Source organism: Pagrus pagrus (genome assembly GCF_965226575.1).
Source record: "Pagrus pagrus genome assembly, chromosome: 3".
Classification (NCBI taxonomy): domain Eukaryota; kingdom Metazoa; phylum Chordata; class Actinopteri; order Spariformes; family Sparidae; genus Pagrus; species Pagrus pagrus.
Window position 1 is genome coordinate 27,310,550 of NC_140187.1, and position 13,304 is coordinate 27,323,853.

Consider the following 13,304-nt stretch of genomic DNA (forward strand, 5'->3'; position numbering starts at 1 on the left):
GCCTTAAATCTGCTCTCCTTTAGTGAGAATATTAGGTGTTGCATGAATTACAAGGCAACTTTATTTACATTACACATTTCATACAGAGGTTAAATTCAAAGTAGTAAATTTGATGCAGAGGGATGTTGTGTAATGTTAACTATTCAATGACATTACGTTCCACAATAAGAGTTATTTAGTGCTGCTAAAGCTCGCCCACGCAAAATTAAATTATATTGATGGGATGTCTAAGTCTGAATGTGGTCCTAGTGATCAGGGCTGCCCAAACACGGCATGATGGGCCAAAGGTGGCCTGCCAAAGGGTTTGATTTGGCCCGCCAGATGTTTCCAGCAAAAATAAGAAAAATAATGAAAAGAAAATCATAACATGAATCACTTTGCTGTTTTATTTTTTTATTAGGTAAAATGCTCTTATAAAATTTGGCCTATGTAGGATTCTAATTATTCATTCTGTCATAATCTGAGCACCGAAGGTAGAATTACTTTTTGGACAGGAAGTCAGTCAGTTGAGGGAACTTGAGCCCTGAGAAGCAAGTGAAAAAAAGCTGTTTGACAGACCCTGCCACCTTTCTAGCTTCAAACAGTGGTCTGGGGACCTTATTTTCCTCTGAGAACAGCTTGTTTATTCGGCTCAAAATATTTCTGCGTTTGCATTATTACCTCATTGATATTGTAAACATTAAAAGTCCAAGTTTTTCTAAATTCACCAGACATAGAAAATGGATCACCTGATTTTTTTCTCTCTCACTTGTATAATATCATTTCCCATCATAACAATTCAACACAATAGAAGTTTGCTTTTAGCCCGTGGTCCACGCCCTGGTTAGTAAGTAAGTAAAGTTTTGGAACTTCTGCTAGTGATTATTCAGCAGATTGACCCAGTGCAACCATAAAATTAAAAAAAAAGAAAGCCTGACAAGCCTCTGGGTAAGATGAGTCATTTTCAGGACTTTTATATTTTACACATCACAACTTGAATTCACAAGTAACATCATGGGTCAAACCACCGCTGATGATCAGCTCACTATCAAGTGACTGTAACGTATCAGTAAAACATCTATTGACCCTCAGGTGATAGTCACACATATTAAGTATCTATGTTATGGTTCATCTCCAGCAGGTCACTGACGAGCACGAGACTGAGCCACAGTCTGCAGTTAAAGTGTGTCTGAAGTCTTTTCCTGGGAGAGTTCTCTCCAGGTCTTGTGTGTCATGAGTGCAGGATGAGTCCTGTTTATGAGATGCTGACAGCTCCTTCCTGTCTCCCAGGCTGTGAGCCCTAACTGCTGCTGCTGCACTGAAGGCCACTCCACAGTTCCTGGCCACCCAACTCCACCCCGAAAACTTGGCTTAAAAGAGCAGCCATGGGTGGGACAGCTGATGAGGGGGGGATGGTACATGGCGCTGGTCGTGGCAAAGTGCAGCAGCAGCAGCGGCAGAAACAGCACATGAGCTCTGCAGCTCGTCGACCCAGGCTGCTTTTTTGGGTAAACTAGGCCAATGTAAACTCCCACTTCCTGTCGGCCTTGTCTCAGAGGGGGAGAGATGATCCTTCTGTGAAGAGGGAAAGGGCTGCTGCTCTGTAGGGACCGTTTCCACTCACTTCACACACACACACACACACACACACACACACACACACACACACACACACACACACACACACACACACATAAATAGAAATACAGCCAGAGAGTGAGTGGGAGAGAGCAAGCAGGCGAGTGAGAGAGCGAGGAATACACAAACACAGTGGGGTTCAGGAATGTTAAACACATGCTTTATGGCATAAATAGCAGCCACTTTTGGTAAATTACAGTGAGTGCTCTGGCACTGTAAAGCACACAGCAGGAAAACGCTCTCAGATTTCAGATCCAGGCCCTGCACTCTCCCCAAGGAACAAGAAAGGGAGCATGTTGTGTTTTCATTTCTCTATAAAAAGGCAGAAAGAAGTACAGTAATGTATGATGCAGCAAAGTTATAAATGTAGGAGTTTAAACTGGCCAAATGAAGCTGTGCTGCTCGGGCTATGGTGACATCTTAAGAAAACAAAATCTTATTTTTAAACCTCACCTATTCTCGAGATGCAGCTTGTCGTAGTATGCAAAAATTAAATGATGACAGACTACGCGGATGAAAATCATCAGGAAAAGTCGAACACAAAGCTTGACAATAGAGATTAAATAAGGGACTTGTTTCAATTGTCTTTGCCAGCAGAGCTAACACCCTCACCTCAGGACACACCAGCTGACATCATCAAAACAGTCCGGAGCTAACCTCCAACAGCTGAGATTTTAATAGCCCTTTCATCCAAGAGCATCCTGGGTAAAAGACATGGGAACATAACGACCAAAGAAACCACAATCAAGGACTCTCACATTAATTCCATACTGGACCTGGATGGCGTTCGGGTACAGATGTTTGAGAGTCTGTATAAGTGATCTGAAGTGGTGTGTGCGTGAGGTGAGTCAGTGCTACATGCAGCAGTGGATGTCCTGGCTGGTAGCTGTGAGCACATTTCCCTGACTCAGAAGAAACTGTGTCGTGGAACAGCTTACCTCACTGTGTGCTGGCCTGGCTGGGCCTCAGCCCACGCACACCAGCAGCTAACTGACTGACTAGTGGTCTGACTTACTGACTGCGAGCAGAGGAGCCATGGGAACCTAAAGCTCCAGTCAGGGCAGACTGTGACTCACCGTCTGGGCGGAGGAAGAGGAGAATGTTATACTCTCCCTGAGGAGGAAAAAAAATATACACACACTGCAAATCACAGATATGACTTACTGGCATTCCACCTTAAGATCTTTTCAAGAGCCGTTGTGAGCATGTATGAACTTGTGTTAAATCTTTGGACTGATTGAAAACAGAAGTTGACTTTCACTCAGGTTCTCCTTTAACTGCACGCACATACACACACATTCACATATCCAGCGATGTTTACACAGTGACAGTGAGAAGTAAATGGCAGGTGGAAACTGGAAACAGGTGCAGTCAGTTGTTCCCCTCCATCACACAGTGTGTTCACCTGCACATCTGCGAATTCAGCCTCACCACAATGATCACCTCACTCTCCACGCCTAATGTCAAGACGGTGAAAACGAATGTCCCAGTTAATGATCAAACAGACCTTTTATTACCAACGACTGCGCCAATTTACACATTTGATCAAAGACATAAAACTGTTCCAACTGTGAGTTTTGATACTAAAGCAAACAGCAGAGCAAGTTTTAATAAACATAAATTACTTTATTGAATGAAAATTTTATCAGTTACAACATAACAAGAATAAAAAGTGAACACACGAGCATGGTACAAAATTGAAATAACACATCATCTGCACATTGCACTATAAAACACTGCCATAAAATGTTTAGGAAAGTTACAAATTCGTCTTTGTACGGCCCGTTTACAGGCTTCTGATCTCACATGAGACAACCATCACACCAAAACTTACAAATCTTTGGTCCCAGCCTTCTTACATCTCAACCTGTTTGGTGCCAATTTCTACTAATACTGCAATCAATGTTTATTCAAATCCACAAATACTTACTGAGGTAAAAAAAGAAAAGGCACATTTTTTGGTTTCAAAAGTTATACAATTTCAAGGCACAAATTCATTCACGTTACATAATATGGCTTTGGCTGTTATTATTAACACTGTGGTAACCTTGAGTGCATGGCTTGCATTGTCATCGGAGCTCCTTTGGAAAAACAACAGAGTGAACGTCTCTTCCTATCTCTGAAAACCATCAGATTAAAGAGAAGGTTTGGATGTAGTCAAAACAGGGGCTTAAACGATCCCCCGCTGGTGAAAAAGGACTAACTGGTGCCATTCTTTTGTGATGACACGCTTCCTCTTTTTTCTTAAGCAAACCAAGGGCAGTGGAAGTCACCTGCTATCAACCAGCGAAGGTCATGGCTGTAGCACCTGTTAGCACCTCGTCTATCTACACCACAGTACCAGGGACAGCTGTGTGTGCATTTGCTTTTGTGTGTATGTGTGTGTGTGTCTGTGTGTGTTTTTAAGGCACGCTGAGAGATTTATTCCACCCACGCACCCCTACCTCTCAGCAGCTGTGTCTGAGCCATGATCCTGAGCTGGCCGGCACCAGGACAGAGACAGGAAAGAACACCTCTTACCCCAATGAGTTCACTACATATTTGGTCTTTGGAATGGGCACAATAGCAACAAAGGGGCTGATATCAAGTGAGTGTTGCCATTGCTCTGTTCAGATTTGGTCCAGCTTCAAGACCTCAATCTAAAATCTGCTCCTCGGATGATTTATCACAGAGCAGAGAAGCTAAAAAGGCTTGTAAAGTCACATCCAATCCCTCCAAGTCTCTTATTCAGGCCGTTTCAAGCTCTTTGAGGCCTTACAGGTAGTCAGTAGGCCCGCTGGGCTCACCTCTAACCCTCCGCTGTCCTGAGCTCTGAGTGGGTCCCCTCCGTCTGTCTCTGTGGTGTCTCACACCGCGCTGGAGCAGCACCCCGAGGAGCTGTGTTTCTGCAGCAGCGACATGCGGCTGAAGGTGCGAGAGCAGATGCCACACTGGTACTTCTTCACCTCCGCGTGGGTCTGCAGGTGAGCCCGCAGGTTGGAGCGGTCGGCGAAGGCCCGGTTGCAGTGGGGGCAGGAGAACGGGCGCTCACCTGGAGAGAGAGAGGGAGGAAACACACGTCGTTTAACTTAACTGTCCTTTGACAACAGGCAGGCGTCTCTGAGTTTACAAGAGCCTTCCATTAACACCTCTCACACACACACACACACACACACACACACACACACACATATCCTGGAGATAATGAAGAATCACATGGTCGACTGGTGGGGTCAGAGCCTGACTGAATTAGCATGATTCAATCAGAGCCAAATGAGATTAGCACGCTAACAAGTTGCTGCAGGTACCAAGTGCTCAGTGATAGCACAGAGCCTTCAGGCATTCTTTGAAGCCTTTTGTCACTTCTGTGTTGCCCGGTTCTCCCCAGCAGCCGTGATAAGATAATTAGCCGACGAGTCATTGTTACTGGGACATTAAACACAATGACTGATCAATGAGAGCAGGGTCTACAGGGGGATTCCCTACGTGATAACATCTGCTGATCAAGTGTTTGAGCTCATCAGCCTGATTGTTATGGATATCCCTCACTTCACAGCCCAGATGATGACCTGCTGACTCACAATGACAGCAACTCAGATGTAGTTACAGCTCCACAGAAACACACGTATGTGGATTTCTTCACCCATGACTCAACATTAAAGTGGAAATCTAGCAGATGAGCGGGGATGTGTAATGTTGCTTGGTCTGACCTGTGTGTGTGCGGATGTGGCCGCGCAGCAGCCACGGCCTGGAGAAAGCCTTTCCGCAGGTGGTGCACACGCAGGGCAGGGTGTGTGAGCGGATGTGCATCTTCAGTGCCCCGAGGCTGGTGTACTCTTTGGGGCAGTGCTTGCAGAGGAAGGCTGGCCTGCTGGCGGCTGTGACCGGGGCCTCCCTCTCCTCCTCTTCCTCAGGGGGACTGATGTGAGGAATGACGCCGGTGCATTTCATCCGCTGGCGAGGGCCGTATGTGTGCACGGGTTCGGGGCTGGGGGGGTCTGAGCTGCGTCCCTCATCCTCCTCTCCACAACTGCTGGCGCTGCTGCTGAGGCTGGATGGGGAGCTGAGGTCCAGGGGGCCTGGGGTGGCAGAGGGCTCTGTTTGGGAGGTGGGCAGGTAGAGGGTGGGCAGGACACTCAGGTCCCACACCAGGCCTGTTGTGAAGCAGGTGGCAATGGAGGTGTTATCCCCTGGTGAGAGCTCAGCGAAAGGATACCTCTCCAGTGAAGTGTCTGAGAAGGAAGGGAGAAGATGGTTCAGACATGCAGCCAGTGTACAAAAAGTCCAAAGATATCTGATTGATTATAGAACAACAGACAACACATTTGAAATAAGTTTCAGAAACTTTCCCCAGCTACATCTACAGTGTCTGGATTTATTTTGGTGTTACATTCTTGTTTTTCTCAGCAGTTAATGAGCGTAAAGCTGAAGCCATGGGAAGGCTTCATGGGCCGTTTCCTCCCACGTATTCACAAGGGCTTGTAACATGAATGGAGCTCTGTCTGGTTGCAGAAAGGGGGGAAAAGTGCATTTAACGGGCCCCGACTTGAACGGGGAGTAGCCGGGCTTGTAGTTGAACCAGGCAAAAAAAAGCACAAAGCAATATGTTCCCAACATGAAGTCACATTAATCTAAAAAAAAAAAAAAACAGTCACAAACACGCCTGAGAAAACAGGTGGTTTTCTATCTAGTTTGCGCACTTACGTAAGGATGCGTTCATAATTCTTACAAGAGATAAAAAAAATCTTCCCAACTCACCATTCTGACATTCCAGTTCACTGTAGTTTGGCTTTTGTTTGGCGAAGTACTTTTTGACCAAGAAGGATCGAGGCATCGTCCTTGTGAGCGTTAAACAAACCGTGCGTAAAAGTCTCCTGTGGTCACGACGCACAGTTTCTACAAGAGCCAAGAAAAAGTGAATCAAATCGTGGTCCTCGGGATTCCGCAGGAAACAGGGAAGTATCCTCCTATGGTCCACGAGTTAGAGCGGACTTCAGCGGACGAGTGTATGTGTGCAGCTTTCATACAAAATGACTAAATGCTGGCCTCTGTTCTGAAATACTCTGACACAGGCGGTAGGGGTGTGCTCGCCCCGAGGGCCCTCCCCACCTCCCGTATCAGCGCTCAAGTGCGCAGGATGAAGTCTTCATGCTCACACACTTTAACAACAACAAAAACACGAGCCTCACAGCGTTCACACACACGAACCCACTGGTGTTGACCCAGAGACAAGGAAGGGCGAAGGAACAGTAGCAAATTATTACAATTAGTGCAAATAAATGACATAAAGTGGCAGCGTGGCACTGTGTGGTCCAGTTGTGCAGATATATACCCAGACTCCGTATACCTGCAGATATCATGTGATAAAAACACATTACCTGATATTTTTGATAAGTTCAATGCAGTTTTTAAACACTGCAGCTCCTAATATGAGTTCTGATGTAAAGACTATGCTGTATGTTATGTATGAGGAGAAATATCATCAAACTCTGCAGCCTACAGGAGGATACAGGATGTCACACTTGAAATAAACAGTCACACTCATATGTGTGTGTTACTTTGGACAGCAGTTATTGACTTCATCTCAAACAATCAGCCTCAAGTTTTTCCCTTATTTTGGGAATTTGCAAGAGAATGAGGTCTTAACGTGAGACTTCATGAATAAGAATAACATTTCTGCTTAATGTCATTTTCAATCCACTGAGGTTTAGATGACTGTATGAATGAATGAATGAATGAATGAATTAAAAATACTGTTATCACCTGACTGGCCCCTGTTGTAAGATGTCACGGTGTCATCAGACCTGCCACACTTTATTTAATAAAGCTACACCCTGATACACAGGCTGCCTCAGTCCATCAACCTCAGTAGGGTAAGTCCGCCACCCTCTGGAAGAGAAGGGGTAGTGTTGTACGACCAATACATGTCAATGAACACTGGAGGGCGCTGTTACTGAGGCTCACAATCACCTGTGAAATGACAAATGTAAACAAAAAGTGATCTATGCATTTTAAATATACGTCCAGTCACAGTCAAAATAAATATAAGAAAGCCGTTTTTGCTCCCACTGATTATCCACTTCTCATCTTGATTAAAACACTGAAAGATGGACCGCAACAAACAGTGAGGAACAATAAATCACAGTCGCTCAACAAGACATTTTTAGACAGATTAGAAATATCACAGCAACACATAAAATAGTTTGAAATTGGACATGATGCCATAGCAGATGAACATGATTATTTCCACACAGTATGTTGTAATATTAAATGCACATTGTTCTACATGCATCCTACAGGAGTATTATATATTCAGCATGTGTGTACTGTACATGCTGGAAGAACTGTAGGCTATGTCTCTTCAGGGTGCCATGGCCACAATGTTACAGTTCACTGACAAATATGTTGGAAATCAAAATTGCATCCTTTTCTTTTTGCAACACAATTTGTAAATAAATGTGACTAGACTTCCTATAAAGATAAAGAGGAAAACCTGTAGTTTTTTGATGAGTGCAGTCCAGTACAGGCTGCACAGTGGCTCAATGGGAATCACTATGGCTTTACAGCTAGAAAGTTGTGTCAAGTGTCATTTCTAATATTCATGTTTTCTCCCAAAGACATGAAGGTAATTGAGCTTTGGTGAATCTTTCTACATTAACCACAAATCTAAAAGTTAATATGTAAGAGCAACTCAAAAAAGTAGCTGCACTAACATTTTGGATTTATGCTATGATTTGCTGTCAGACAGGGTTGTATTGAATTAAAGACACTTTCATAGATCATCATTAATATTTAGCGTACAGATTTTCAGAGTACTCAGAGTTAGATTGTACTCAAGTACTCACTGTAGCAAACTACTACAGTAAGTTACACAATGTACAAAAAAGTTGGTCTACATTGATCTGATCCAACCACTAGGTGGAGACAGAGAGTTACACATGTTTCTGTATTCTGATGCCCTCTGATTACGGCTCAGCAATAATAATACCATCCACAGCAGCTGAGCTGACAGACATGCTTATATTAATGTATTAGGAGACTATTTTCACTAGAAGCTGCTTCCTTTCAGTGCAGTAACTCGATGAATAGACGGCTCTGCCTACTTCCGTCTTCGCTTCGAGCATTCAAACAGTCCAACAGAAGGAATGATTTGGTTCCGTTAGCCTTCCTGTTGCTATCAAACATAATGCATTCATACATTAAGACAGAAACCAACACACAAGAGTGAATGTAACGTATAAAGTTTGTTAACATGACGTTAACTTCTGACGTGCAACCTACCAGAATCAAATCAAACCGCAGGCGCAGTCCTCGACCTCTGATTGGTGGTTGACTCCTGGTGGGCGGGGACATGGGCGTGTCCTCTGTTGTCTGTGATCGGTTGAGGATTTGAAATAGAAAACAACGGACTGCTCGACTGTTACAGTTTCTGGCTTTTAAAGGCTCTTTCGACAATTAAAGGTCCCTGTGAACATTTACAGACTGACTCTCCACAATGGTCTGCGACTGAAACACTAACAGCAGGTAAGGACACTGCACAGCTACAGGCTAATATACAGAGATTTACGATACGACTGCGTACGTTAGACAATAAAGAAGCAACCATTATGATAGCTGTTGACATCAGAGACACATTTTAATCGATTATTATCCCAATGGTGCTTTTTATCTGGACTGCTGGCTGTCATCGGTTGTCTCGGGCTAGTTTGGTTGCAGCCGTGGAAGGTTTAATGACATATTACTGCAAACCACTGAGGACTCTGCATGACCTAAATACACCAGACAGTGTGTAAAAATACATTTAAACTGAATCAAGTCAATGAGAGGAGTTTGATTATACAACGAGGTGATCTATGTAGCTGCAGGAGTGTTTTTAATCCTGTTGTTCCTCCCATTGTTACTGTGCATGACAGTGAGTGAACAACAACAACAACAACAACAACAACAGTAATGCAAACAGCATTAGGGTTAATGTGCACTGCAGACATAGAGCCATCTGAGTCCAGTAAAAGGTGCAGACCAGGCTTTGCATTGACAAGATGTTTGATAAAAGGAGCCCCTCCCTCGTATACGCCCACAGACAGATGGACCCTAACAATGAAAGTCTTGGGGAGTGGGCATCACTATTAAAAACCACCATTTCATTGGACACCCTAGTCAGCTGACCCAGATTGCTTGAAGTTTGAAAAATAATAATGGAGGAAGGGTCACTTGGCATCACTCCCAAACAGTCAAAGAGGGATTACAGTTACATTACATGAAGGTATGAACATGTATATGACTACATGAGTCAGTATTCTCCTCGTCTTCAGCAGATCGAGACTGTGAGCTTCCTGCTTAAGAAAGAAGGGAAGGAAGACAACAGCAAACACCTCAAGAGAAGACAAAGAGAAAGCAGTCATGTTCAAAACGATCAGCCGTCTGCTTTTTGGGGGAGAGGAGGAGACCCCTGAAGATGTCAAGTCTGGAGTAGAGGTGGAAGAAGAGTGGCTTGTTGTCAGTCATCAAGGTCAGTCATGGGACATGTTATCCATATATTTGCAATAACACATACATTGTTACAAATTTAAAAAGGCATATTATGTAGTTTTTTCAGCCTTATAACTTTAATATACTTATATATACTTATAACACTGCTGTCCATATTAATAATTGAGCCTTTCTTGACAAAGAAAGGCACTGGCAGTATGATATATTATATTTTATGCAAAGTATCATATTGATGTGCACTTAATTGCAGTGATGTCATGGTAGACTCATGATGGAGGATCTGCCTCTAAGCCAATTAGGGCTGCATGATATATACAGTATATATAAATCATATTGCGACTATTTTGACATACATTGAAATTTCGATATGATTCACAATTAGTGGAAATGGTCATTTTTGCAGCAGAATTTTCATATTTTTACTGAAAAAAACTACTGAGATCATGATGATGTGACATCTGTTGGGGTCTGTGCCAAACAAACATGTCTTTTTACATCTGGAGAACAAGACTTATTTTGATTTTGATAATAGCTTGATTAAATTGTACAGTTCCAAAGCCAATTAAGCTATACAATGAAACATATTTAAAAAGCTGTTCTTAACATTTGTGTACCTCGTTAATAATTTTGATAGATTTCTTTCAATAATCTACCTGTAAACGGCTGTAACTGTACCTTTTCTGGTCGACAGAAGAACAATACACTTACTGTATATTGAATAATTGCCCAATTATATGACCAACCTCCATTTTGTGTCCACAGAGGCAGTTTCAGCAGAGAACCAGGATGCAAAACTGACTGACACGGAACTGTCAAACTCGGCTCCTCATGGAGACACAGTCGCAACTGTGGAAACTGACATCAGGTGAGGGAGCAGGAGGAATCTTTTTCTTGACATGTAGAATTTCAACATCAAGAAACCGTTACAATGTTAAATTTTGTATATTAACTATAAACAGAGACCATTTCAGTTCCAATTCCATTTAACTTCACATTAACCTATACTGATGAACACTGACCCTCAAGGCTCTTGGATTCACATACCTGCTTGTGTTTTTCTGAAGTGTGTTGGATCCAGAGCCTACAGATCAAAGCAGCAGCAGCCCCAGTCGAGCCATCACAGGCTCCAGTTCTCAGCCTAAAGCTTTGCTAGAAGCGACAAAGATAACCTGCACTCAGAAGGCCAAGACCTGGGCAGACCGACAGCACATGACTCGTAACGCCATCCAGCGCCAGAACCGTGTTCGTCAAGGCGTCCAACAACACTCCTTCCACCTCCAACAGCCAGGACATCGTAACCTCTGCCACTAAGGCTCCGGTGCCACGACTGAAAATGTTAACCAGGAGATGATCTCACAACACTCATCATACACTAATTCAACATACACTGAAATATATACATATACACACCTTTTAGTCTTGTGTAGACATAAGCTATACATCTAGTCTGGATGTAACCATTACAACACCCGACAACTCTTACCACCAGGTAGTAGGCAGCTACTTTATGACTTGTACTGTATCTGAATTGCTGTTGTTCACCTCATGTAATGAGATGTTTTTTTGCTTGTGTGCATGTGGATGAGAAAAGTGCAGCCTATGCAAAATGTATCCTGTAACATTTTGGAGAAAGTGGTGTGATTTGTGCATGGACATGCATTTACCTCTAGCCTATACTGGACTTGGTTGACCGATCATCAGATCCAATATTCAGCTTTATTTTCAGAATCAGTGTTTTTGTTTTTGTTGTTGTTGTTTTTTTTAATCCAATTGTCAATAAAATAATTTAATTTAAAACTGGGGTAATTTGGCTCTGATGCATCGTGTAATCTGCAAAGTAACTAATGACTAAAAGTTATCAAATAAATGTAGTGGATGTATAAAGTCCTCGAAAATGGAAATGCTCCAGTAAAGTACCTCAAAATTATACTCAAGTATTGTACCTGAGTAAATGCAGCCTACTTAGTAACATTCCTGCCTCAGTGCCAGGCTTGACGGCACGTTTCACAACTGTGGCAGGGTTATTGGGGACCGAAGGTGAGTCAGAGAGCTCTACAGATGGACCCTGAGAGGGAGGGAGGAGACAGCGAGGTTAGTCACAGAACAGGAAAATCTTTACATCAGTTTAACAGAACACCTTCAGAGAGAGTTTATCATACCTGGTCAAGTTTGACCTTCTTGGTCCGCATCCCCGAAGGGCCGGGTCTCTTTGTGCTCTGTGAGCCCTCAGAGGGAGACGGCTGTAGAGGACTCAACTGAGCAGGTACCTTCAGTCCCTGGAGCCGGTTCCTCATTCACTTTAAACTTCTTTTTTGTAGTTTCAGAAGATGTTATTTTATCTAAACAATTTTAGCAAGAGCTAGTTAGTGAAATAGATTTGCATCTTACCACAAGTATTAGGCACGTTAAAGGAGTAGGAAATACACTAAGCTTTCTTGCAAAGAGTTGGATGAGAAGATTGATACCACTGATACCACACGAAATATGAAGCTACCACCAGCAGCAGGTTAGTTTAGCGTAGCACAAAGACTGGAAACAAACTTAACAGCAAGCGGTTATTCGTACAAAACCGGTATTTAAAAGCAATGTTGGGGTTTTACAGGGGGTTATGTGCCACGCTATTTCTTGGTCAGGCAAAGTCACATCACTGTGAGGTTGCCAGGCGTTCAGTGGAGACTCCAGGAAGTGACTGTGTCTGGCCAAGAAATAGTCCAGCTCATAAACCCCCATAAAACTACAACTTACTGTACAGACATCAAAAATTATTTGAACTAAAAATAATTTCATCAACTAAGCACGGAGTGGTTTGGCCAATACCTTGTCAGCTTTGAACATCTTTGCAGGAATCTCAGTCACACCCGCATTTTCTCTGACAGGTGGCGTGTGAGCAGGAGGTACAGTGGCAGACATCTTGTTGCTCACTGCGGGCTTCTGGTTTTTAGTGAAAAACTGTCTGTGGCCACCATCAGGCATTGCCCAGAATAGATCTTACCTCTGTCCATATGTGGCTGATACGGTCACCCCCCTCCTCATGGATCTGACTGTGCTTTATCAGACTGGACTGGAACAGCACAAAATAAAAGTATGATTTATGATATCACACAACACTAATGAACTTACAAGAGCAAAAAAAATACTTGTGTCTTTGAAGGCCGTAAGGTCAAAGGTCAGGTCTATTCTCATGTTTTTGGACTCCTGCTTATTGAAGAGGAGTCCAA

At 43.3% G+C, this 13,304-nt stretch overlaps 2 protein-coding genes across 4 annotated transcripts; one reads left to right on the forward strand and one right to left on the reverse strand.

Annotated features, from left to right (window-relative positions):
* Window positions 1–3,222: 3,222 nt before the first annotated feature.
* Window positions 3,223–7,560, reverse strand: snai1a (snail family zinc finger 1a). Of its 2 annotated transcripts, XM_084348351.1 has the most exons (4): window positions 7,360–7,560; window positions 6,355–6,492; window positions 5,307–5,828; window positions 3,223–4,648 (listed from the first exon to the last, which is right to left on the reverse strand). In XM_084348351.1, the coding sequence occupies exons 2-4, from the start codon at window positions 6,428–6,430 to the stop codon at window positions 4,464–4,466; spliced, it is 783 nt and encodes a 260-aa protein (XP_084204477.1). In that variant the 5' UTR covers window positions 6,431–6,492; window positions 7,360–7,560; the 3' UTR covers window positions 3,223–4,463. The 2 variants fall into 2 exon arrangements, with proteins under 2 accessions (XP_084204477.1, XP_084204476.1); XM_084348350.1 differs by lacking the exon at window positions 7,360–7,560 and having other exon boundaries at window positions 6,355–6,697.
* Window positions 7,561–8,969: 1,409 nt separating this feature from the next.
* tp53inp2a (tumor protein p53 inducible nuclear protein 2a) lies at window positions 8,970–11,888 on the forward strand. Of its 2 annotated transcripts, none has more exons than XM_084348353.1 (4): window positions 8,970–9,120; window positions 9,909–10,105; window positions 10,849–10,951; window positions 11,151–11,888. In XM_084348353.1, the coding sequence occupies exons 2-4, from the start codon at window positions 9,997–9,999 to the stop codon at window positions 11,395–11,397; spliced, it is 459 nt and encodes a 152-aa protein (XP_084204479.1). In that variant the 5' UTR covers window positions 8,970–9,120; window positions 9,909–9,996; the 3' UTR covers window positions 11,398–11,888. The 2 variants fall into 2 exon arrangements, with proteins under 2 accessions (XP_084204479.1, XP_084204480.1); XM_084348354.1 differs by having other exon boundaries at window positions 9,912–10,105.
* The last annotated feature ends 1,416 nt before the right edge of the window (window positions 11,889–13,304 follow it).

Coding starts and splice junctions, on each gene's coding strand:
- snai1a (XM_084348351.1), bottom strand. CDS start 6,430: ATGCCTCGATCCTTCTTGGTCAAAAAGTACTTCGCCAAACAAAAGCCA. Junction 5,829..6,354: donor TGAACTGGAATGTCAGAATG/GTGAGTTGGGAA, acceptor CTTCCTTCTCAG/ACACTTCACTGGAGAGGTAT. Junction 4,649..5,306: donor CCACATCCGCACACACACAG/GTCAGACCAAGC, acceptor CTCTCTCTCCAG/GTGAGCGCCCGTTCTCCTGC.
- tp53inp2a (XM_084348353.1), top strand. CDS start 9,997: ATGTTCAAAACGATCAGCCGTCTGCTTTTTGGGGGAGAGGAGGAGACC. Junction 10,106..10,848: donor GCTTGTTGTCAGTCATCAAG/GTCAGTCATGGG, acceptor TTGTGTCCACAG/AGGCAGTTTCAGCAGAGAAC. Junction 10,952..11,150: donor ACTGTGGAAACTGACATCAG/GTGAGGGAGCAG, acceptor GTTTTTCTGAAG/TGTGTTGGATCCAGAGCCTA.